This window comes from Lampetra planeri, chromosome 2 (assembly GCF_965212315.1).
Source record: "Lampetra planeri chromosome 2, kcLamPlan1.2.h2, whole genome shotgun sequence".
NCBI classification, from domain to species: domain Eukaryota; kingdom Metazoa; phylum Chordata; class Hyperoartia; order Petromyzontiformes; family Petromyzontidae; genus Lampetra; species Lampetra planeri.
In genome coordinates this window covers 16,558,760-16,586,386 of record NC_136108.1, presented here as the reverse complement: position 1 = coordinate 16,586,386, position 27,627 = coordinate 16,558,760, and the positions used below count along the sequence as shown (strand labels likewise).

The 27,627-nt window shown below is 40.1% G+C and overlaps 1 protein-coding gene across 10 annotated transcripts in view; it reads right to left on the bottom strand.

The window, feature by feature from the left end:
- LRRFIP2 (LRR binding FLII interacting protein 2) overlaps positions 1–27,244 on the bottom strand; it is a 49,931-nt gene extending 22,687 nt beyond the window's left edge. For 5 of the 10 annotated variants that reach the window (XM_078608883.1, XM_078608917.1, XM_078608926.1 and 2 more), the window contains exons 1-12: positions 26,634–27,244; positions 17,009–17,095; positions 6,043–6,096; positions 5,589–5,633; positions 5,391–5,459; positions 4,973–5,053; positions 4,734–4,778; positions 4,395–4,439; positions 4,196–4,243; positions 3,831–3,863; positions 2,881–2,922; positions 1,695–1,751 (exon numbers count right to left, since the gene is read on the bottom strand). In XM_078608883.1, the coding sequence (XP_078465009.1) occupies positions 1,695–1,751; positions 2,881–2,922; positions 3,831–3,863; positions 4,196–4,243; positions 4,395–4,439; positions 4,734–4,778; positions 4,973–5,053; positions 5,391–5,459; positions 5,589–5,633; positions 6,043–6,096; positions 17,009–17,095; positions 26,634–26,717 (690 nt within the window). In that variant the 5' untranslated portion in view covers positions 26,718–27,244. The remainder of the gene's footprint in view (positions 1–1,694; positions 1,752–2,880; positions 2,923–3,830; positions 3,864–4,195; positions 4,244–4,394; positions 4,440–4,733; positions 4,779–4,972; positions 5,054–5,390; positions 5,460–5,588; positions 5,634–6,042; positions 6,097–17,008; positions 17,096–26,633) is intronic. The other 5 variants (XM_078608953.1, XM_078608893.1, XM_078608900.1 and 2 more) reach the window with 5 other exon arrangements.
- Positions 27,245–27,627: the final 383 nt, after the last annotated feature.

Here is a 27,627-nt window from a genome sequence, read left to right as displayed (position 1 = left end):
CGTAAGCTTTACCCATGCCACTTTGCTAAATGTCGAATTATTAAGTCAAACTGTCATCAGCTAATAATATCACGTAAATAGTAGCTTTTTAACATGTAAAGACAAAGTGTTATAAAATTTCGACTCACTCATGACAAAAATATGAGGTTAACTGTTTTCTTATATTAAATCGAGGAGAAATCTATTTAATATAAGGCACCTGAGTCGCAGGCCCAAAAACGATCTTAAAGCAGAATAAGGCAAGAGGAACATTCGTGGTGAGACTTATATCGCTTAATCCCCCAATAAGGAAAGGCCACTTCTAACATTCATTCAAGCCTCGTTTCCATGACCACTGCTAACTGGGCTCTGCTGGTCCAGCAATGGCCCAGGACCAGCACCATGGCCCATTACCCCATGCGCCACCAGGATCTGTGAGCTGGGCTCCCACTCTGTCCCCTCCCCCCTTTGTCACCTAACCCTCCGTGGCTGGAGAGTGGTGTTTGGGAAGTGACATTTATTTTACGTAATTTAACAAAGGCAAGGGTTTTAAAGCAAATAAATGAATAGATAAGTAATTTTATGGCCATGTAATTTGACCGTGAAGTGCGATAAAGTAACCAGCATCACTAGACACTCAATATTTTACTGTATTGGAAGTATTTATTTTTATTTTATCAGGTAAGACCCACTGAGCTATATAGCTCTTTTGCAGAAGCGACCTGGCCACAAATGATAGCTTAACGAAGTTACTTATCATGTGGAAAGTATCGCAGCCAAATACTTTGAACGCATGTTTCTGAATGTGGAGGGAACAACTGGAGGATCCGGAGAAAAATCCATGAGACCACGTGGAGACCATACAAACTCAAAATATACAGGCGTCAGGGTCGGGATCGAACCCACAACCTCCTGTAAACCAGGGGAGGTAGTTAACATCTTGCCACCACGGCGCCCTATTGTCCCCATGACATCACGACTGATTCCAGTGTCAGCCCAGAAAACGATAATGGCTCACAATTTGAAAAGGGGACTCTGTAGCCTTGTTATGGGATCAAATAGAAACCATGCTACTTGGTTCCTATTTGGGCTTCTGTGGGGACAGGGGTTCTCCAGTCTGGCCAGTGCTGCCAATAGTTCTCAGTGGTCGTGGAAACAATCAACAGTCTCATGAGTTTGAGTCCTTGCACCCAACCCATGCCCCTGATTTCAAATTCTACTAATAATGCAGATCACTTTATTCAAGTGTCTGCAGATTACGTTATTCCAGTTTATAACCAAACGATTATGTTGTTTGACAGGTAGAAAAATGGCAGAGACCACTGCACTAGAAAAGCAGTGCACAAGAAAAAAGTAGAGTAAAAATTACAAACTAAAGTGAAGTGATTATGATTGTCAATTACTACAAACGTAACAAGTTTAAAATCAACCACGATTGTACGTGTGAACTTTGTTTTACAGATAGTTCGAGCCATCTGATGTCACTACCAATGTCAGGCTTTACAGCCTCATTCACAGGTAATAACATGTGTTTATCCAAACAAGGCAAAACAAATTAAACACATCTTGCCAAACTATCTCGGTCTTAGTGGAAAGGACGTTTGTGTAATTGGTCTCATACATTTTATTGTGCAATACATGGGCATCGATCTACTTGTATTTGCATCTATATAGCCTCGTTCATTCCGAGAGCATAAAAATAGCAAAGTACACACCACAGCAGGGGCCTTGGCTCTGCTGGAGCCAGCATCCCAGTTGTCATAACTATTTTTCTGATAAAGAAAAAAGAGCACAGATCTCAAGTATCACACATTCAGCATTAGCTCATAATTATTCATAAACCAGGCTTAATGTAAAAAATAAACATGAATGTCAGAGGCAAAGCCAATATTTTGGCAATTTCCGATGTGCCTTTAAAGTTTTCACATGCAAAATAGAAACCAAAAACTGATTCAACATAAACTATTAATATACCGCCTGCTTTGCAATTATGACCAACAAGCAAGAGAACACCAACACATTTAGCTCAGCAATCCGTGCTGTCAACTCCCTGTCGCTACCTTTTTTCAAGTCTAGACCTTTTTCCTCTGCCTAATAAACATGGCCACTATTTATGTTCAGCATCTTCACATGCAGTTGCATGCAAATAATATTTAAATGCTTAATATAATTGTATATTGTATGGCCACAACCTTAAAAAATGTACAGCAAATACCCCCGAACCTCCGATTAGAATGGTTGGCTATATACGTAGAGTGCGAAAGAAGTTCAACATACATGCATACATACATCTATTGTAAGATGCAATAAGTGGAACTCTCTATTGCATTGATGCATACGTCTTAAGATATGATGCTGACACCATGAGATGCTTGCTGGTTTCAATATACAGTACACATTCTTCTCAAGAGAAAAACAAGGCTAATAATCTAGATTTGCAATTGCCGTTATAAACCATATCTGTACGGGTCAATGACACACCAAAATGTATTTTACAAATTTATTGTCTAGCCCTGTAAAGGATATTTCATAAACAATTACTGTTATGTTAGGAAGGAGGCATTCATCATGCATGCGCTTGATTGCATGGGATTAGCCTGAAAGATATAAGAAACCAGAATAAATAAAGCGATTACTTTCCAATGAATGGATATGTCACGTCATCCAGTTCCCTTAAATATCACACATCTGCTTGTTACTGCCCGGAGCTCATTCTTGGAAACCTATGCTGGAATACTGGGCTAGCAATAGGAAATCTATGATTTCGAATATGAAAAAAATTACTCTTGAAAATAAATAGCACATAATACTCTGAAAAAAATCAAACAATAAATGTGTTAAAGATACCGACAGACATTAATGAAAGACAAAACTCACAGCCATGCAGTGAATAATACCTACTCTAGAACCGAGCTTCCGTCTGTATTTGTCGCTTTGCCAAATCTACAATGGAACATTGAGATTAGATGAATAAATAATGTGAACATTGCTTAGATACAACATGTGCATGCTGAATCACTCTTCAACGAAGAAATCCAATGAAAGTAAATCCAAATCCAAATCACACACCAAAGCAGAATGCCATTTGTAAATACTTCAAGTACACAACAACATTTTTGTTAATCACAGCGCAAAATATGTAAAACCACAAGGCTAGTTTACCTGACAAAACAAGGGGCCGCTAAAGTGTGCATGCAATAGTTTGAGGTTATATTTTAATTTAAAACAGCAATGTGGTAAAACAGTCTGCAAATTGACGGCCATTTTAATTATTAAAACGCAAGCAAGTGCACTCAAAAGTTGATGGCTTTATAATGCCCGGTTCCTGCTTTCGTTTTTGATCAGAGACCACAGCTGCAACGTGCAGGACTTTCCATTTTTACTGATAGGAACCCACTGGTTCCACCAGCCCACAGGGGATTATTGTGTCCGTCCGTCGTGCAGGGAGGGGCTGGGTGGGGAGGGAGGGGCTGGGTGGGGAGGGGAGGGTGGGGAGGGGCTGGGTGGGGAGGGGAGGGTGGGGAGGGGCTGGGTGTGGAGGGGCTGGGTGGGGGGTGGGGGAGGTGGGGCTGGGTGGGGATGGGCTGGTCACCCCGTGGTGCCCTTATAAAACTCAACGTTTAACCTACTCACGCCGGCTTGTGCCCACCCTCACGGTCGGGCATATTTGCGGAATACACCACGCCGCCGTTGACCCTGGCCATTGAACGAGCAACCCAACGTTACTACCAGCTCCCTCCGCAGGAATGTGTTAGCGAACAGTTCTGTGCACTAATCGTTCCACATGCAACACTGCATTGTCACGCACTGACGTTTGAGGGTCATTATCTAGTTAGCTGTGTACTTATCACCTCGTCAGTCTCATCGTCGGCAGGCGGCGCACGCTGAAAAAGGTGAACATTTAATATTTAAGGTTAGAAGATACTAATACCCTTGGCAGTTTAAATAAAGATTGCTCAGAATGAAGTCATATATGAATTAAAAATGTATATGCACCTTGCAGTCTATGAATAGAACAGTTGAAAGTTGATTATTTGCAGTTAAATAGAAATGTTATTTTATATTTTTCCTTTTGTTTGAATATTACATGCACATTGACAATGGCGCTTCCAGTCGGCACTCAGGCAGCAGTGCAGAGATTTCTAAAATAAAGTCGTGCTGCCACAACGGTCAGTAATTGTTAAAGTTCACTGGTTTCAACACAAAAAATACAAACCCTTCTATGGTCACTACTCTCCGATTCTCTTTCGGCACTGGACAACCGCTAAAACAACAGGAAGAGAAGAATAAAGAATACAGTAGTGTTAATGACAGCTTAAAAAAAAGATACGTGAAAATGTAGCGAAAATGTAGCAATGAAAAAGGAAACAAAATCACACAAGAGTGCAGATAAGGAGACGAAAGATTGCATATACCGGTTTATATTTTCCCAGCTGGCTGGAGTACAACTCTTCATCATCCTGGAATTCAACCATGATATTTTAAAATAACATTTCCGCGTGAAATGTCATCAGGTGCCGTCAACACACAAATCAGAATTGGCCTTAGGTCATTTAAGCATGCATTCTACGTTTTTTTACAATTCTCCCAACAATAATGTGTGGAGACATATTTACACGAATGCCGTCAGCCATAAATGAAAAAAGTGACATTTTCTTCGCATAAGCATTAAAGCCCATGAACATATATTGAGGCCTATGTTCAATAGCTCAAGGCAAAATGTAAATGTTAAGGAGATGAATGGAGGTAGGTACCGGCTTAACTCTGTGATATCGGCTGGAGTATCTCTCTTCATGATCCTGTAATCCAACCACACTCGTTTACTGATGCTGTATTTTCTACATAAAGTGTGGCATGTAGCATTTAAATTAATAAATACAAATGCGTGCATGATGAAATATAAACAGAGTTTCTCTTGAAAAAAAGTACAAAACCTAAATGTAATTTTCATAAAGTACCGTACTGGTTAAATTGCATTCAAAATAATACAGACCAATGGATATTTCTTTGTAGCACCATTCTTCACCCTACTCCTTCCACTGGAACCATCTCGTTCGCATTCATAGTCCTCACGCTATAACAAAACAAAGTTTAGTCAAGAAGCACACTTGAGCAGGAAAACTCATAGTTGTTCATGCGACTGTAGTGACTCTAGCGACAAACCAAAATATATTATTACAAAGAATAGTGAGTACCAAGAGTGCTGCAAAAATCTCGACTTGCTCTAATGTGAACATATAAAGGATAATGATGCACTAATTAGGTGAGCACTTTATTTATATATTTCACTGTAACCAAATGCTTCCTGTGCATGTGCCAGCACAATGAAACTCAACTCCAGCACCAGCAAGGCTCATCAGTCAGCTCGGGCTCAGTGACTCCCACACCACACGCAGCTGCAAGCTACTGACCCTGCTGCCAGAACGGCCGCTTCTCTCTGAGAGCCCATCGGCGTCAGAGAAAGGAGACGCCCGCTGCCGCTGAAAAGGGAAATGCAAAGTAAGGAAAGGGAGGTAAAACAAACACGGCAAGGAAGCCGTCGTGCGAACGGGCGCAGGTGACAGCAGTGCGCAGAACGAGAAAGGATGGAAGAAGGAAGCAGTACAGACCGACTGTGGTCTGGAGAGCCTTGTTGATGGAACCTCCACGCCATCCTGTGAACCCATGACATCAGCTTTGAATGTAGGATCACCGGTGCATAGGCAGTGATCGCCAGGTGATGGAAAAACAACAGAGGTGAAATGACGGCTTCAAATAATACTGCCGCTGTCGTGAGAGTTGATATTCTAAAGCTGATTTATTGCAATGTATTGCTGTGACCCATCACACATGCCATGATTATGAGTTGTCTTAATCTGAAAATGATCTGCATATCAGCAATGTATAATTATCACGTGATAAAACACACGTAAAGAAAGCCATGTACATTAACCCGGAAAGCTGAGGTTATGCTTGAACCAACTGTACACGCAGAATTAACAGTGCCCCAATATTCAAAGTGTACATGGATGTGCTTCATTCTCCTTTAACAGAAGACGCATGCAAACACGCAACATGTCCTACCATCCACTGGTGTATATTGTCGTATTCCTCATTATGCCGCGGCAACTGATACTTCTACACATAGCAAGACATATCATAAAAAAAATTACAATAAAACAATGCAATGATAGGTTAATATATTATACTATCATGCAGGTGATGTTTGCACATTATAATTCATAATTTCATAGGAATTGATCATTGCAAACATGTGTTCACAATTGTTATAAACTTTATTACATATGTCATATGAATACAGTGATACCTCGGTTCACGAACGCTTCGGTTCACGAACAACTCGGTTCACGAACAGAAAATTTCATAAAAATATGCTCCGGTTCACGAACTCCGCTTCGGTTCACGAACAGGAGCCGCGGCCATTTTTATGCTAATTCCAGGCTGTCACATGGTCGTGACTTCCTGTAGGAAGATCGTGGAGAGAAGCAGACACAGAAAGAAGTACTGTGAGTACTGTGAAGACACTTTCAGTGACTTTTTGATTTTTGGTGTGCTTTTTAGCACATACAGTACTGTACTACTGTACTGTACAATACTGTACTTACTGTATTGTACAGTTCACCCGTTTTGAGTGCTTACTGTCTCCCACCCGCCTCCCACCTGCCTTCCTCCATGCCAGAAGTCATCTCAAGCAAGGTTAGTGTTCTCTCTTTATACATTACTATACTGTACAGTACTACAGTAATGTGTATTGTCATTTGTTTCATATTTTTGTGCTTCAAAAACCAAAAAAAAAGGTCGGAACGGATTAACCGGATTTACATTGAACCCTATGGGAAAATGTGCCTCGGTTCACGACCAATTCGGTTCACGACCAGAGTCAGTTCACGAATTAAGTTCGTGAACCGAGGTATCACTGTATTCATGATTTTTTTACAAATGTTTTTCTTAAAAGAAAGATTCAATCACAAACACAGCTCTTAGATATTCTACAACAGAAATGTAAAAGGTGAGAGACGTTTTACATGTCAACAGCTATGCATGTTTAATAAATGTACTTGAAAGAGACAATAATCCGATTCAGAATTTTCAGGGATATTTAATAAATTATTGTAAATGCATAATAATTTCTATAGCAGGCAATGGGAACCGTTAGCCTTCATGTTAAAGTGTCGTAACAGAATCAGAATGTCTTTATATTGGAGGAATCCGATGAGCTGTAAAACTCTTTTTCACAGATGTCCAGCAGGGGCAGGTAAAGTTCTGCAGTTAGATTGACTTGGTGCATGGCGAATGATACAGAAAACAAATCCCCTTTGTGCCCCCTATGCATAACGATAAATCACCAATTTGGGTGGCACACTTATTCCATACAGTAAACATTAATTTTAAAAATGTATTTCTTGATTTCCTAAACTGTAATATGCACACGTAGTTGTTTGTAACACAATGAATAACAATCTTGAATAAAAAAATAAAGTCTACTATTTAGTTCTTTCAATCTTAGCAATGATGCAATAACCCAAAGAGCTGTGGAAATTAAGATGAGGTCCTGATTATAACAAAGAATTTGCCAGTGAACCAGCATGCACTGGAGTCAACATCTAAATTACCACAGGCAGCTTATTCAGAAAATTACCAATGTATGCTTTGTTGAAAAGTGTACGTTAAAGACCACTCGACATCATACGAGGGGTGTTTGCATTTGTCGAGAGACCAAATTGGTATTTTAAAACCATCTGTCTGCAATTAAATTGCACAATAACTATCCCTACCAGAGTCAACAGGCACAAGAAAATCAAGGGCCCTCTTGGCGACTGTTTAAGTCAAGCCATGTGCAAAATTAGTTCCCGTGAAACAATTTCGTCTAAAAGATGGCTTGAGTCATCACGTGAGAGTCAGCACTGCATCTGCAATCAGGCCGAAACTCACGAGGCCCACAAAACTTGACAACATTACCCCCATTTTTGGTAAGGTTCTAACTACCGTACGACAGTGAATCACGGCAAACTTTAATACATAATTTACAATCCCCAGGGGTGAGCTTATTATAATCACGATGAAAGTCACGCAACCTTTTATGTAGAATAAATACAACTGTCCTTCTAAGGCACAGCCTTTGAAGGCTTAAATTAATGCACAGTATGTTAGTAAAAATAAAACACCATGCACTGGTATAATCGTTTTTGTAATGAAATCTTCATTCTGATAATGCTGATGTTCTTACATCAACACAGCAATGCAAAACACTGTATCCATATCCTTGCTGAGTGTCAGTCCTACAAATACTGCAAAGACACATCAGATTCATAGTCTTGGTTCTTTCGGTAAAGTAACGTAGAAGGGAAATAATATAATAATAAAAATTAAACATAATAAAATGAAATTCTCACGACGTTTCAGCCACAACGCAAGCAGCCGTCCTCAGGTGAAGAAACAGAGCTGTTGGAAAGACAGCGCCTTTAAGACGCTCTTACTTTACCGAAAGAACCAAGAATATGAATCCCTGCAGTCACGAAAGCTTTAAATCGATAAACACACCAGATTGTTCAAAGTATACTTGGTAAAGTACTTGCAGTTTTCATTTAGCAATGTTTGTCACCAAATATTATAAAACAAGAACTACAATCGAGTCTTGAAAAAAATCATATGCCCTTACACAGCATGAACAAGTAAAGTATGTGGCCCATAACGACAGTACAATATACCCAAGGGAAACAACGATATGGTGATTTTAACAAACTTGAATGTTTTACTGCCAATAACTTACCTATTGTGTCGGTGGACACGCCCCCCCTTCGTAACCCTGACTTCCAGACGGATAAACATTTATTCCGCTTGCTTAATGCTACCAATGGTGATTTTTTTTTGTGTGTGTGCGGGATCTAATCGACAACTTTTCACAATAAACTGCATTTGGCGTCAAGTAACGGAAAATTGTAATAGTATGTTCTCATCCCACTACCCAGTGCATTGAGTGCATACAGTGACGCACACTGTGTCACAAGAAGGAACTCCGGAAGGGACGCTATACAAGTACTTTTTATGTCCTCATGAAGTTATCTTACCACAAGAGCCAGATCGCCCGCCTCTTTCGGCTGGGTGCACGAGTGGCTCACTGGGTAAATATACTTGACTGCAAAAGACCCAAAGAATTGAAGTTAAACCAGGCTATTAGTGCGTTGAAATATTCATTAGGTCCCACCCAGCAAGCAGCTCCAGAACATTCACAACATTTGCTTTAACATTATTTTGACGTCTAGTACAAAATACTCAACATCTAGTTCACTTTCTACCCAAATACTCTTCACAAATGGGCAAGAGGCCAGTGGTGGTGCAGCATAGTGCAGGTTCACCTCCTGACTCGTGTGGTCTTGCGCTGGGTATAGGCTGGGAGAAACATTCAACTAATGTATCGGTTGTATTGTATTCACCAACACTGAGCCACCCAAATGGAGTCTTAAAGTAACGAAACAACATGTATTGAAATACCACTTTAGGATTTATGGATGTACGTTTCTAATGGTATATAGGTCATTCACTGACATATACGACCGATTTAAAAGGCTAATGCTTGCTACATAGAAATCTATTTTAAAGGACTACTCAACTTATTATAATAATTTGTGTAACAAACTAAACTCGGACTGGTTATGTTAAGACACAGCAAATCAAAATGAGTGTTGGGATTTCAAGTGCACAGTTGTTAGTAGAATTTCAAGCACGAATTCCAAAAACATGCCTTTTTCCTTACCTTCTGAATATTGTAGATCTTAGAAAGAGAAAATATAAGGTCAAAGAATGAGAGCTATGGCATATACAGAGGAGACAGTCTTGTGAAAACATCGCAGAAATCAACTTGTAATTATTTTACAAGACAGTTAAAAGTATGAAAAAAATTCGGAATGAAAAGAAAAGTCACCAAAGTGAGTGCACGTGATAATGACATACGATGCAAATAAAATGTATAACATAACCGGTATGCCAGTGCCACAATAACTTTGAAACAAGACAAGGTGCCAACAGCTTCATTTCCTCTATCACACTTCTGGTCTATAACTGTGACAGAGACTTTGCAGAGACAAGACTCACAGGTATGGACGGACACTGGCCAGTATTACACGTGCGCGCACACACACACGCTAATACACTGTCAACTACCCATCATAAGCCACGGGCACTCCCCAAAGTGTCACAACAATTTTGCAGGTATGCTTTGTGTGTCACTGTGTTCCTGTTAAACACATTAACAGCTGCAATACATCCACAAATGTATGTACGCATGTTGAACTTCTTTCACACCGTACAACAAACGTGCATTCCTAAATGAATCCACAGTGCCAGGAATGATATGGTAAGTGTCCAATACTTGAGGGTGGCCCAGGCAGTACTGTATAGCTTCTCAAGGCTTGTCATGCTGATAAGCCTGGGCTGGACCCCACACAACCCAGGGAGCCAGGGTGGCTGTCAAGACCTGATTAAGCAGCCCCCACAACAAACCGTCATTGAACATTGACTCACCAGTTTAAGGCGAGGCTGTTAACAATAAAGGCAAGGGGGAAATTGCATGAGAAGGGGCCTACAACTGTACAGCACTTTACTTTGGCTCAGGGCAGAGGTTGACCTTAATGAAGGCCGCAATAAGCAAGACTGGACTGTCTCGTCTGGCCGAAACAATTTCTGTAATATTATTTTCAATGCTGTTATAAATAAAAAAGTGTTGGCATTTAAACTGAACAGAATTATTTTACGTTCAGGGCAATCTGTTGATTTTCTTTGTCCAAGTCGACCAAGACAAGGAAGTAAAGTGTATGGTTGTAGGCTCAAGCCATATCCGGCTGACTACACTAGTTCAGGATGTCCTTTCCACGTATTTCAAATGGTAAAGGCTCTCAAAATTTCCATGTCATTAAAAATATATACATGGTGAATGTTTTCCACATCTCTAAAGTTTGGACTTTGTTTGGGGTGTTTAAAAATTCTGTATTAAATTGGTGTGATGTTCCAGTAGTAATTACCTTAGCCCAATCAAAAAATGAGTAAAGTACTTCACTATAATAACTAACGTAATACGAAGTCAATCAAATGAACATTTAACATGGTATATTTTTTACATTACTTCACCAAACACCGCAAACGGCTTGCTGCTGCTGTAACTGTAGATAACAATAACCCAACTGGACTAATCATAATAAAGTGCTATAAATGGGACAGGAGGGGGATGGGGGGGTACAATATTACATTTAGATTCTAATTTCTGTTCAGACACTCGAAGTTTCACACTTTGCTTATACCTCACCAGCAGTTTGACATACTGTGACAAAAATCAACAGTTCGCCAAACGCTGTGCAGTTTTGGTGAGAAAATCGTTTCACTTGTTTGTGCTTTTTACACTTACCAAAGTGACAACGCCAGCATATTCCCACTCTTAACAACGAGTTCTTACATTAGACGAAGTGCACTGTGGAATTATCTCTCTGCCGAGCAGGTTAAGGTGTGGCTACTAGATTTATTTAACATGACGAAGAAAAGCTGCACATTCTCAGTACCATGCTGGTAGGGGTGACAGCAGATAAAAGATAGCCACAACTCTCGCTCAATCAGAATTCACCATGGTAAACACAGCCATCAATACATTGTACTGTATACAGTATATGTGCTTCTATCCAATGACGGTACTCCCCCCTGTACTTTATCATGATGGGGAACAATTTAATGTCTCCTTGAAGTGCTTTTGCCAATTTGCTCATTTCTTCTCTTCACTAGATGCCACTTAGATAAATGCATGGTTTGCTCAACACATGCCACCAATAACAATGCGCTTTCGAGTTCAACATGGTCAGGATGAATGTAACATTTGCGGCTTCGCTGACACCATCAAATCCGTTCCACATGAGCAACACTTTATCCAGTTCTTCTTTGGTTCTTTTCGGTTAAGTCACGTCTAAAAATAAAATAATAAATTAAAATAACATATTACGACGTTTCGATTGCAACACAAGCAATCATCATCAGGTATAAAAGAAATAGCAACAAAAATCTAACTAGAAAACTATAGACAGACATATAAGCAGACAGACATCACAACGGCACACAGAGAGAGGACACAAATCGGCACAAAGAGAGGGGTCGTTTCTGTGACGGTCCCTTAAATATAGAGAGGGGGGGCGGGGACGGAGAGAGGGAGGGGGCAGAGAGAATTAGCATATCAATGAGTGTACGGCAACGTACTGCTGTTGCAAGTAAGATGACAATGTGGAACGGGCACGCAAAATTGAAAACGGGCACGCAAAATTGAAAATTAGGAGACAGGCACACGAAAATTAAATAACCTAGCAAAATATCGAAATGTGATGTAATACAACACAGAGAGTTGGTTAACACACAATTAACGCATAGCCTGGTTGATTACGTGTTTCAAAATTTGCTAAGTTAGAATTTTAAGTGTGAAAATTCCAGATATTTTGCTAGGTTATTTAATTTTCGTGTGCCTGTCTCCTAATTTTCAATTTTGCGTGCCCGTTTTCAATTTTGCGTGCCCGTTCCACATTGTCATCTTACTTGCAACAGCAGTACGTTGCCGTACACTCATTGATATGCTAATTCTCTCTGCCCCCTCCCTCTCTCCGTCCCCGCCCCCCCCCTCTCTATATTTAAGGGACCGTCACAGAAACGACCCCTCTCTTTGTGCCGATTTGTGTCCTCTCTCTGTGTGCCGTTGTGATGTCTGTCTGCTTATATGTCTGTCTATAGTTTTCTAGTTAGATTTTTGTTGCTATTTCTTTTATACCTGATGATGATTGCTTGTGTTGCAATCGAAACGTCGTAATATGTTATTTTAATTTATTATTTTATTTTTAGACGTGACTTAACCGAAAAGAACCAAAGAATAATTCCTGCAGTCACGAAAGCTCCTAAATTAAGACTTTATCCAGTGTTCAACACACAGCCTGAGCCCAAAGTACTGATGTAATGAAACATAGAAAATGTATGTCTGCAGCCCTTGAGTGGTTTCTTGTCTCCATAAACCTTGATTGTGAAAATCACTCCCCTTGCTAAAAGACAAAGAGAGAAGTGAGGACCTTGAGCATGACTTAACAAAGCAATGATTTTACCTGGACACCACAGTAATGGAAAACATTGACAAGGCTTGTTTACGGTGTTCTATTCATACTGTATTTCTGAATGGAATATGGAGATAACGTTATCGTTTAATAACGATGTTGTTAAAATAAAACAGTATGCAACACGAGATTACGATCCATGCAACAATTGTATTGGACACAGTGCAAGTCCCATTTGCTAAAGTAAAAAAAAGGATATTTCCATCAAATCACTACATATTTGACATTGAATAAGTGTTTTCAGACCTTTGCATAAATATCCAAAAACAAGACTTTTGGGGCAAGTGCTGTTAGCGAGCACCTATGAAAGCCGGCACGGTACACGAGGGGGTGGGTGGCCAGCACCACACCCGACCGCTTTTGTCTCCCTAGTAGCAATGATTTTACACACCACACCAAGTACTCATTCAAGGCTGAGTCGACCTATGGAAGGCACAGGAACGGTTCAGATAATTGTCACCAGTGTTGGCCGTGAGCGGGAATCGAACTTGGGTCGCTGGGTTTGTAGCACGGCGCGCTAACTGCTATACTACCGTGTGGACAAGCACTCACACACGCACTTTACAGTACACATAAAGACGCACCTTATGACAGCAATGCAAACTTTCTAGATACACAGTAGTAGAGCTTACAGGGGATTTACTATTTTTATATCGCACATCGCAGACCGAATGCTAGATCTACTGGTTTAAAAAAAGAGGATGGGTGCATGCTTCTAGGCAATTACAGTTGCCCTGGTCAAAGTATCCATGCGGCAAAGTTTGGCCCGACTCACTATGCCTTCATGTAACCAGATAGCACCCTAGGTGTTGCTAGAAGACCTAACAGGGCTGCTGCCATCACTCCAATAGCAAGCCACTCCATCCAACTGGGGAACAGTGTGGCAGTATATAGCTTGGCACACTTGCCATCCCGACAATATTAATGTCGAGCTTTTTCATAACTCTTGACCAATGTGGATTTTTACAATTCGTTTTTTTGTTGCATCTAAAACGGATATCGAAAGCAACAAAAATGTCAGTTTGTACGGGAGAAGTTTTAATACAATGACAGCTTGACAAATAGTTTATCATATTATTATAGGGGTGGGGAAAACACTACAGTATGACGATATAATACGAATTTATTATACTGTATTTACAATGTATGCAAGTTATCTAAGATTAGAGTATTAGCATGCAAATATACCACCAATGAAGGCATTCAGATTTGCATTTAAACAATGTCATCATTATAAGTCATGACCTAATAAATTGCAAGATAAGGGCCTTCCCAAGCTATTGCCAGCTCTTACGGTCTTAGGATGCAACAATTCATATACCACCTGCAATCATATTAATAATAGGGTTTTTCCTCCTTTTTTCTGGCAACAAAACTGAAACCTTTTTACGAGGATTCATGTCAGCATTAACCACAATACTTGCAGTCAAAATGCAAACAAAAACACACTATGATAATATATGCATTGTCCTTGAAACTGATTGGTCCACACCACCTGCAATCAGCTTATTACATCGCTCCATCTCCGCAGTTTGTCATACTCGCAGGCGTGTTCCCTCCTACCATCTGCACGTGTGGTTGTAATTGGTGATAAAAGTGAACGAGACTTATGAAGCAGACTGCAGCTCTAAATGTGCCAGCTGATTTTCCAACTGGCAGCATCCACCTAAAAGGCCATGGGCCTGGATCCTACATTGACAGCATCCCCAAGGGCTGAGGGCTTAACAAACCACACCTCGTCGTCACATAAAAGCGAATGAAAAACCCACGTTCCTTGTTTACTATGTGCCAGGTAGGGTTGGTCCACTCACTTTTTAAGAACTCAATGAAGGCAATCATGTCTGGCAGGTTCACCATTTCGTTTGACCGCCTATGAATTTTAGCTCACCTAAAAAAAGAATGAGCATAAAGACTGACCTAGTTTAAAATATGGCCTAAATAAAAGTACAGTATAGAAATGTACTGGACAAATGAGCAGGATTACACTCTAGAATTGAAGCTTTCGTGACTGCAGGAATTACTATACTCATTGGTTCTTTCGGTAAAGTCACGTATGTAGAAATAAAATATAATAAATAAATCATGAAATAAAATAAATCATGACGTTTCGACCGCAACACAAGCGCTCATTGTCAGGTGAAAATGGGGCAAAACACATCGCGAGGGAACACACAGAGGGACATCACACACAGAGCACACAGAGAACGGTAAACTGCACGGAGGAAAATACAGGAAGAAGATGGAAGACGTGAACTCAACAAACCTTATAAACATAATGCGATGCAAACCAGTCGGCTAATAACATGGTTAGACACTAACCTGGTTGACCACGTATTTCAAAAGACTGCTAAATTTTGTGTTCATGAACACGCAATTTTGTGTTCATGTGTTCATTAACAAAGTTTGTGTTCGTGAACACAAAATTTAGCAGTCTTTTGAAATATGTGGTCAACCAGGTTAATGTCTAACTGTGTTGTTGGCCGACTGGTTTGCATCGCATTATGTTTCTAAGGTTTGTTGAGTTTGCGTCTCTCATCTTCTTGCTGTATTTGCCTCCGTGCAGTTTGCCGTTCTCTGTGTGCTCTGTGAGTGATGTCCCTCTGTGTGTTCCCTCGCTATGTGTTTTGCCCCATTTCCACCTGATGATAAGCGCTTGTGTTGCGTTGGAAACGTCGTGATTTATTTTAATTTAATTTGTGATTTATTAAAAGTTTATTTATTTCTACATATGTGACTTTACCGAAAGAACCAATGAGAGCAGTGACAACTTGCAGCAATAAAGAGGTTAAAATCAGGTTAACACATCCCATAAAAAAATAAACGAAGGCCTCATCCCCTTCTTGAAAGTAATGATACATTTTGGAATTCTGAAAAAAAATTGCAGTGGAAATTTAACCAACGCCGTTGCACAACCAAACACAGCTTCTGCATTTTGACCGAAAAATTTCCGCGAGTCTGCTCACCACAGGATATTGACAAACAATATCTGAAAAAAGTAATAGTCATGTAACAGTTCTTCAGTTCATCAATTCAATCCGTGATCTTTACACTCTGAATACATGCATAGATTTATTCATGTATGACATCATTATTTATCACGTATCAAAAATTACAGTGGACGCAAATAATATATGTAAAGCAGTGGAGCCCACAAGCCAAACACAAACCAGATACAAAACAAAAAACAAATTGATTCTTAAATCAAATCGCAACGCCGAATAATGGAAATCGATAAAAAAAATTACTTAAAATAAAAATAATAACATAAGCAAATAAGACAGAATGTGAATCCTTGAAGTTTGAAGCACATGAATGTCTTGCCTGCATTTTAAAAACATAAAGAAATCGAAAACTAATACATTATATATATAAATATATGCATAAAAGGTGGCCAGGTGAATCTGATTAGCCACCCATTCTTAAAACAAATTCTCAAATAGTGTCAATGGCCAGTTTGGTCCGCAATGGTTACACCAAAAACGATCCCATTAAATGTGAGTTTGTGTACATTGCACGAGTATGAAACCAAAATGTAATAATCAGCGCTTGAATTTTGCCAAATTAATATTTTGACAAATTGTCAAAATTCGTAGCCCTGTGAACTTGACTCCCCCCCTCCCCCGCCATGCAGTTACACTGATTTCACACTCAACAGCTACGCCAACAGCTACATATTTTTAAAAGATATCATACATTAAGAGCGTGACACTTTCTGTAATGCCTTCACTATGTAACTTTGACATTGTCTGAGTGAATGTGCACACATGAAGTGTAGCCATTAAATAGTTTTTCAACTGGCATGGACATTATTGTTTTCAGAAAAAGCATTGCTTCGATTCATATTCAATCAAAATTCTTTGAACAAAAAAATAACAAAAATTCAACACTTTTGTGCACCCACTTACATCCTTCTGCTGCCTCTCCAATTCTCGCAGGCGAATCTCTCTTGCCTCTGCTCGTGCAGCCCTCTTCGACGCGAGCTTGGCCTCCGCCTGACAAGTGAAAATCACATGACATACACGTCTGTAAGCACAAATGTTGCAACGTCGACTGCTTTCCCAAAGCCACGTAATGAGTTGAAGATGCTGCTGCACCGACACATTTTAACACAAAATGAATTTGTGCAGTTTTTGTGACGGTGACCTACTCGGGTGTGACCCAGAGATTTAGTGTGGATTGTTTCATTGAAAACTATCAACGCTACATTTAGCTGTAGGTTAGACCTTTGGAATACTTGGATTGACTTGCTTTTGTTCACAATGTCAAATTTAAATTGAAACCATCGCAGGTGAGTTATATACCCATGCTGTCCCGAATGCAATTACCTTCTCAAGGCCATCCTATAAAACAAACTTATATTGCAGTTTATAGCAGCAAAGATTTGTAACGTCTATTAAGTAGCTTTTTTATATTCTGCCTACTCTGCTGCTCAACTTGATTTTGCATGCTCGGCTAAAATGTATGCAGACCAGACAATAGGCCAATATGAAATAAATTTTGCACATTTTATATTTATATGCATGTCACGTGGATTACTCATATCAACTTCAAGCACAACATCATTTGTAAATGTAAGCTCTTGTTCCAAGCTACAAAGTTTCATATTCGACGAGCTGTTTTCCAATATTTGGTTTTTATTACTTTGTACGTGTATTATATAAAGTATCCAATAAGAGCCTGACAATCGCCAGATATATGCGAGGATATGACTACAGAAGACAACAAATCTATGGCAGCCACTTTTTCATTTTGTTTTCAACAAAATCCTAAATAGCTCCAATCAGATGACATAGGAATTTTCCCACTTATACATAGTGGGCCTTTGCATGTTAAGCTTATTATATTACAGAACAAAGTAATGATTAATGTTAATAAAAGTGCACTGAGTTGAAGGCAGACTAGTAATTGTAATATTTGAAACATTTGTGAGGACTTTGCACGTAGTATTTTATATCATCTGCTTCAATCATTAAAGGGTAATTGATCAGTGAGCACGTGGACATTTTAACTTTGTGATGGAAAATTACATTAACAATAATAAAATTATAACAGCTCAATGTAATTTCAATTAGCCAAACAAACACGAAGACAGGAAGTAGAGACAAATATCTGGCAATAAGTCAGCTTTTCAAAATGCATTGGGTTTATTTTAAATTAACGACTGTATTGGCAAATCATGTATTTAAATACCTCTTCCAATGAAAAACATATGTTTAAACATCCTTAGAGTAAAGTTTATCAGCAGGACTTCAAGATATTAGGACACTATATTCAGCTGAACGTATATTCCACACACACACAAAGGATGTTATGTTTGGCACTATTTCCATGCATTCAGCAGGAGCCTAATGAACAAAAACTGGGTGTGGTTGTGATATTCTTTTCACCATCCTGACTTAACCTGCAATTATTTAATCCCTGCAGAATATGTTCTCGTTCAAAACACAGGAAGACAACTTCGAAGCCATTCATTGGTCATGCTTTGAAAATCCTGTTACATTTTATGCTCTTTAAAAAATGAAATGTATTGCTGAGATGAAAATAAGACATGTGAAGTTAAACATTTCACTAATTTCCAGTCATGTATTTGAAATGATTTGCCTTCACTAAAACATACACGCACAAATGACCATGAAGAACAGAATATAAAGGCACTTTGTAAAAAAATAATAGGACAAAGAGCCTCCACCCATCCCCTGGCCTTGCCAAATCTTGTATTGTGCCCTGGTTCGATATACGAGCGCATATTCAAAGTCCATTTCAAACAAACCTACTGATATTAATTATAATGGATCGTGTCTGCCCTTGGCACTCCCCACAACCTGATTATGCCAGAGGATGGATAGAAAGTACCATAATTTTCAAGGATATGCAAAGTCAAAATATACAGAACACTTACGTATGATAAAACATTTGGCCTATAGTTTAATATGGTTATCTAACACAACGCTTTTATAGTCAAATGTACGTGGCTAAAAGTCTCAAATACTGTTAAACAATATTATATGACTAAAGAAGTGTGTTTACATGATACTTATTATTTATACATCTATCTTACATTCATAAAATGGGCTATTGATGAGCTACAAGAAATAGTTACACGAAGATATGTTTTGTGAAAATTCACGAAAACAAAAACAGGCTTGCAATGCATGAGTTAAGAGTCCACAAATCTCTCGCCACTGGAGGCAATGTTCATTTCAAATGATTGGGCGAGTTCCCGCCTATGCCAGAAACACTACCAACACTCTGCACCGTCAACTTAGAGTGAGACAGAGTGAGGTTGAGAGTAGGTGTAGACTTCTCGGTTCTCTGGACACTTTTGAAAAGTGCTTAGGGAAGTACCATTTGAGCTTTTAAATGAATGCCGTTTAGGGGAACATACACTGGGATATAGATGGTGTTGACCTACATAAACATATAGCCAGTGTAAGTACAAAGCCACATTGCTTAGTTTGCTCCTCTTATACTATACATCATTACATTGTTTAATGAAGTAATTTACAGCAAATAATATGGTGATAACGCCTTGGCAGTCAATGAACAAGGACAATTAATAACCCGACATATTTGTCAATAACAATGTGGCCATAAACGGAAAAAAATATCGATTACATTTCGAACAATGACACTTTCTTGATGTGACGAACGTGTTGACTTGACAAAAGTGCCGAGTTTTTTTTCAATTGTGTAAACCAAATTCACTTTAAAGAGCTACACACGCAATACCTAAGGCGTACAGATGGAGCTATAAGGTGCCGGACGGACACGCTGTGGGGTTCTATATAGTTGCACAAAACACTGCCACTGCACACTGTACTTGGCTTGTTTGTAAGACCAGAAGGGTTTGGCCCCATTATGTCAGCAACTGAGTCAGAGGCTTGGAAGCAACTCACTGTGAATAACAGCATGCCCTATGGTGCATACGCCAATTTACTTGACGTCTTCATATTAGACAATTTCTTGAATAGCATATATATTTTTCAGTTAAGCATGTAAACAATTTGATCGCTACATACTTTATAACATGCAATACGTTCAACTTTTTGATAATTTCACTATTTTAATTGTTAAAATACATTTTAAATCATGACTTACATTATCCACAGACTAAATATCCTTACCTCCATAAGAGTATGAATCCTTACCTCCATAAATGAGTATCCGGAATGTAAAATGTTTGAGCTTAACTATTAAGATTCAAAAGTTACACAAATATCTAGTGAAGAATATGATCGTACAAAGCCGACAGGTTTTCAGTGATATATTCTGTATGTACTCACAATCGACCATGCAAACAGGACACGAGTAGTAACGTCTTTGCAAGTATGTGCAGCACCAACACTGAATAAATGCAGCTTAGCAGCTTGCAATCCCTTACACGAGACATCTTGCTAATCTCAGGATTTTCGAAGCACACTAAAATCCTTACGCTGTTGTACGGCCACCTAGAATTAACTCCATGTTACAACGAATGAGGACGTTTAATCATTCCTACAACGCTTAAGCTCTGCTAATACCAGACATATCGATGTGTCACTCTAGACGGGGCCTTGCAATAGCAATATAAACAAAAGCAATGTAAAAGAATGCGGGCGCAGTGATGTTAATTAAGTACAGAATGTAAATTATGTCTCAAGTCATTGTTTTCCCATTCAAAGGATCAATGGAACAACACTCATGCTCACTGACAGCTCTGGGCTCGTGATATAAATGCCACATTACCAAGGAAGGGTTAACCTCTCACAGTATGAACAGTGCTGTCTCATCGCTAGCCATGTTCTGGTCACGACTGGAAGAACTCTCTCCATGTCATCACTATCCTGCGATGCCACAAAACATTGTCTTACTCGTGTGCTTGATCCAATATCGTTGCTTAATGTCTGTGGCAGTTGTCTCTCTCTCTTGGGCATATTTACTCCTTTCGCTGGCATTTTGTTACAAGTCTCGTCCATCTGCTGATATCCCTTCTCGCGACGTGTCCTGCCCAAGCCCACTTAATTTTCTTCACGGCCAACGTGATGTCTCTCATTTGCTCTCTGATCGATATGTTCCTCTCTCTGTCTCTCCATGCTCCTTTGCGCATTCTTAAGCTTTTGTTCCACGTTTGTTGTCGAAGTTTACGTCTCGAATTTCATGACAGGTAATAAGCACCGGTAGAAAATCTCCTTTTGTCAGACAAGCACATTTACATAGTCTTTGGTTCTTTTGGTAAAGTCACGTGGGCTTTCCCACCTGATGACGGACGCTTGTGTTGCTCCCGAAACGTCGTGATTTATACCAAAGAGTATGGATTCCTGCAGTCACGAAAGCTTCAAATCAAACACATTTACGTTTTAAGATAAAAAATAAACCACTGTAAAAGTATTAAGTCAAATGTAACTAAAATGACATTTGTTTTTTTAAATAGTAAATGATAAATTAATGAAAAATGTTACTTGTTATGACGTTCACATGTCAAATACCACAGGCATCCTGTATGTTTTTGTCACGTGCTTTATTTTGGACAGAAAGAGCCAAATTGTGTTTAGTGAAGCCAAATATGAGCTATTGTCTGGGCAAGGTCATCACCTACAAAGAGCTATCAAAGCTACACCTCCACATCCAGTCAATGCACTGTATTCATTTGAAATTAATAGTGTGGCAGCTGAAGCGATTTACTTAACAACAGACCATGTGCTCTCCCTCAGGTCATGCTTACTGGCTGGTCAAAAGGCAGTGCACAGCTGCAAGGGTTCAGTACTACAGCAAAAAAAGAACCAAGCTTGCAGAGGATAAACATGCACTAAATATAGCTCCCATTCCTAACGAGTCTCCTCAACACCCAGACTACCCTCCCATCTTGCTGCTTCCCTGCAGCCAAAAGATAAGGTCGTCTTATCTTCTTTATTTATATTAGGTCTTAAAAAAAAGATAATGATTTGTAAAAGAAATATCAGCACACACCTTTGTTAGCATATCATTACTTTGCCTGCACGAACCCCTCTGGAATGTTCCACCCACATGCGGGCCTCGGTCTCCCCCAGGATGATCTTCTTGCTCGCGTTGGTTATTTTGGTGACCGCATCAGAGGCTCATCCCACAGCCGTGCCAACAGCATAATACATATTTTGCATTGCCCATGTACGATATAACAAATGTACGTGTACGATTAAACAGCAGCAGCACTCTACATGAACCAGACATAACACAGCAACGTGTATTATTTCATTAAAACATAGTTTAGTAATTTTAAACTGAAAAGCAAAGCGTGTCATTGTATCTGACAAAATGTTTGAAAAGAGGGTGAAGAACGTATTAATGTTGAAAGTGAAAAGTGTCATGTATGACGTTTGGAATACCAGACCTTGGAATAGCAGTCCGGATTTGACAATGTTTGGAACAAGTGCGACAGGTTTGACAATATTGACAAAATGGGAGTGGATTTCACAATTTTACAAATCTGCACTTAGAGCCTTAATCATGACATGGTTGAAATTGAGGGTTATTCAATTGTACTTGGCCCGTAAAAAACAACAACGGATGCGCAAAAAAATAATGATCTAGTACAACAACAAAAAATGCTCGCCAACTCGATAAGTTGGTTGGTGGCATCATAAGGATGTAACGTGCCAGCGAATACATACCCTGGGGCTTCATAGCCCATGGTTTGTGTTTGATACCCCTACTCTGGAAGAAGTGCACACAAAACAAAAGGTAATGAACCATAGCTGAAAAATGATACTTTTCCTCACAGCTGCTATACAGTTTGCCTAATGCAGATATGGTTAAAAAAATTGGTAAATTCAAATGAGCTCTACCAAAGCAATTAATCTGGAGGCATCCTGTATATTGTGGATATAATCTTTACTAAAGCAGTGATTATGCTCCCAACATTTGGAATAACAAAATGTTCTTTGGCATGTATTGTGCTTCAAGCAAAGAGCGTAAACAATGTTGACTTTTTACTCTTGCCATTATTCTAAAGTTTACCTATCCATCACTGGCAAGTAAGGCATTGCCCACCAAAAGGTTATGTGGTATCTGAGAGTAGACTCAATACCATTACGCTAGAAAATGTCAACATGACAGATATACATTTACTTATGTGATGCACCACTGGCACAAATGTAAGCAGTGCTGACATGTGAGATCAGCTTGCAGGATGGGAACAGAGTAAAATGTTACGCACATTTTCTATATATCTCGGATTGGCATGATTGGCTATGCAGGGTGCAAAACAAGTTAAACTTACATATGCTAATTTACAGAACTCGTTATCTTTATCAGGCTTGATCAAGCCACTGCTGGATGAAGGCACCCACCCCCCTAAACCGTTGCCATCCCTCAATCCTGAAATGCAACGATCCATTTGGCACCCGCATAGGAGGTGATCCCATCACTTCCAACTCCCCAGAAGACGGGCTTTTTCGGCACGATTCCTTTGGCTATCACTCAATCATTAGTCTCGATCATTGGTTAACAACATCCCGTCTCGAGACATATGCTGACAAAGCCCACTTACTTTTCTTAACAGTCACCATGTTGTCTTTAACTTGAATATGTTCTGCAATGCATGTGTTCCTCTTCCTGTTTCTTAAATGTAATTCGAAGCTTGCACCTTTCCCGTTGCTTCTATACGCATTTATCAGCTCTTATTAAATTGTTTCGTCAATTACCATGTTTATTAAACATGTGTTTTCGCTGGTTAATATATACCGATTATGTTTTTCTTTAATCAGTGCATGTTACACTAATGTATTGTAAAATATTTGTTTTGTAATTGTAAAATGCTTTGATTTTGTCTGAGGCGTGCTTGAAAAATAGCGTCTTAGCTTAATGGGCTTTATTTGGGAAATAAACTTCTGATTATTTCGAATAGACAAAATACTTACAAAGTATATCAGAACTCCTCATTTCCGCTTCGGTAAGGGGGCACGTGGGGGTGGGGGTGCTTTTGGCAGTTCTTATGTGAAGAAGCATGACCAGGATGAATTTGATGCCGCTTCTTGGTCATTCATCTTATCCACACTTTTGTGCAGATAATTGGATGAAATGCATATTTTCGGAAGGCTATTTCAGTGCCAATTGTGGTCCGGGACAAAATCCACGGATAAATGCAGATAATGGGATACATTTGCTGCGAAACTTGTGAGTTATTCTTATCTGCCACTTATAGGTGACCCCGATCTGCAGAAAAATGTAAGTGACCGTCATCATTGTCGTAAGCCTTCCCACCAGACGGGACAGGCCGGTCATATGACCACAACAACAACGCATTGTTGTTGTTGTGCAGAAATTGCTGCAAGCATTTTTGTTGCCACATGTCATATGGTAGTTCAAGGCCTATAATAAGCAGGTGTGAATACTGCGTATGTACTGAATAGTGTGTATATTATAGTCTTTGGGTCTTTCAGTAAAGTCACGTTAAAAAAAATGTGTTCTACGTGACTTTACCGAAAGACCCAAAGAATATGAATTCCTGCAGTCACGAAAGCTTTATGTCAGTGTTTATATTGTATAGTGGCCTACTTTTATTTGTGGCTGAGGGAATCACCTCGGAATATATTAAATAAAAATGTGTATACTGCAATACGATGGTAAATCTTCGACATCATGAACTCAATGGCATCCTGTAAAAGTGTGGTGCACCCACTATGACTCACGGTGTTCGATTAATGAGTGCATATGTAAGTAAACACTAGTAAATGTATAACGTGTATGAAAGACGTATACACTGTGGCAGTGTATAGGTATAAAGTGTATGTTAGTTTGATGGTGAATTCCCATGACATTTTCACCTCTTTATTAACCTGGCAAAACACATACTCTTTGAATCAACGAGTGTACATTATATGCAGTGTAAATCATCAGCTGTGTTTTATCCAGTGCTGAAAACAGGTCCGCCCACGTCGTTGACATCCTTTATGACCCTCTGATGTCAAAATCCATCTCGCTCCTAGGGATGAGCTGACCTTATCGTCTCGTCTCCTGGTGGTTGTCCACGCCCTCATTTGGCTGCCATCTATGTTATGTCGTCTTGTCCATCCGTTTTCATCCCGTCTAGGAACGTATCCTGCCCAAGCACACTTTAACTTTCTTAAACAGTCAATAGGTCTCTAGCCTGCCCTTGTTCTTTGATAGATTGTCTTCCATTTTTTGTCTGACAGTGTAATTTCAGCACGCACTTCTCCATGTTTATTTGCTTACTTTTAGTTTGTGTTCCCTTTTCTTTGCCAGTGCCCATGGTTCTGGTAAGTATGCAATAGCAGGAAATATGCTTTGATTGAAAACTGTCTTACCTTCGGCATAATGCTATTTTCATTTGAGAAAATACATTTTATTTCGTAACTTTTATCTCAGTACACCTCCAACAGTTGCTCTCCATTTACTGTTTGACAACTTTGTCCAGAAAACAATCCAACATTTATATATTTTTTAAAGTTGTATTATTAATTAACAAGTGCATGACTTTTGCTTTGCTCATTTACCTTAACCACTCTTGGCATCCGTCTCCAAGTTCTGTGATCATATCCTGACGTTCACTTTGTGTTGTTATAAAGAACATTTGACGTGGTAGTGTATCTGTCAAAAGCCTTGACGAGAGTACATCTTGCCGGACTTCTCTATTTTAATTGTTAAGTTTCGTTGTACATATCGTACAAGACCCATAGTAAATGTATGGTATTCTCATGGTAAGCTCACCTCCTTGACCATCCGGCTAAATGGGTCGTCTATGAATATGAGCGTGAAGTGGTGTTAAGGCCATGGTAAATGTATGGTAATTCGACAGCAATCCAGCTGAACACATCCTCTATGAATCTGGTAGTGTCGTTGTCGTGCAAATACGTTGCCAATGCATGGTATTTCCGAAGTAAATGTGTGGTTAGTTCACAGTAAATGTATGGGAAGTCCATGGTACTAACACAACCATCTGCCAGATGTACAGGCAAGTCCACAGTAAACCCATGGTAACTCCACAGTAGATGCACGGTAAGTCCATGGTACAAACACAACCATCTGCCAGATGTATAGGCAAGTCCACAGTAAACCCATGGTAAGTCCACGGTAGATGCACGGTAGACGCACGGTAAGTCCATGGTACTAACACAATCACCTGCCAGATGTACAGGCAAGTCCACAGTAAACCCATGGTAAGTATATGGGTTATGTACGGTAAGTCCATGGTACTAACACAACCATCTGCCAGATGTATAGGCAAGTACACAGTAAACCCATGGTAAGTCCACGGTAGATGTACGGTAAGTCCATGGTACTAACACTATCATCTGCCAGATGTATCGGCAAGCCCACAGTAAACCCATGGTAAGCCCACAGTAAACCCATGGCAAGTCCACAGTAAACCCATGGCAAGTTCACAGTAAACCCATGGCAAGTCCACAGTTGGTAAGTCCACAGTAAACCCATGGTAAGTCCACAGTAAACCCATGGAAAGTCCACAGTAAACCCATGGTAAGTCCACAGTAAACCCATGGTAAGTTCACAGTAAACCCATGGTAAGTCCACGGTAGGCCAAGTGGGCTCTCTCACCTCCTTGGCGATGTGGCTGAGCGCGTCGTCTTCGGCCGCGAACGTCTCCCGCACCGGGTTCCGCTTCCTGCCCGGCGTCCCCATGCTGCTCCCACTGCTGCTGCTACTACGACTAAAGTCACCCACCAACACCAACTCTGGCGATGACTATCACCTACGACTCTTTACTACCAGCAGCAGCAGCGGTGGCGAGTGAAGTTGGGAGCTGCTCGCGTTTCGCCTCGCACAAGACTGTTGTCCTCCTCCGCCCCCTCTCAAAACTCTTCGCGCTGCCACCCCAAGGGGCCCGTGACACCAACAACCACCACCACCACCGATGCCGCCGCGCCCTGAGCCAAAACTGCGTCTCTCCCCACCCCTCTCTCCTCTCACTGCTGGTGCCGTCTCTCTGTTTTTTCTCGCGTGCGGGGCCCTGAGCTGCCCGGTAGAGTTGCCGTGGTTCCGCTGCTGCCGTAGTTGCGCTGTGGTTCTTCTTCCCTGCTGTTGCTGTAGCTCTGTATGTGAGTGTGAACGCCGCCGCCACCGTCGCCTTGTTCGTAGTCGTCTTCTTCTTCTCCGCCCGTCTCTGCCTCCTCTCTCGAGAGGCCGAACCCGCCCTTGCCCAGCACACCGGGTCCCCCACGTCAGGGTCACGCGTGACGGACGCAGCAAACTGTATGGCCCGGGTTCAAATAACACTGGTCAACACACCTTTTCTGGCATAAGGTATTCCAACGGTTTTAAGGTAATTTTGGGGTACTGATTCCAAATCTGGCATCAGTTTTTGTCTATCACATCAGGTTTTTGAGATATCAAATATTGCATTTTCAATAAAAACTGCAGAAGAAAAATATTAAATAAATGTGGATATCTACATAAAATGATATTATAAACACACTATCCTAAAAATACAGCACCATATTTGAACACTAAAGCAGTCACTGACTCGCAACAACTTGCAATCATAAGTGACACAGTTAATTTCGGGTAAAATCAATGAAAATGGGGTATGCCG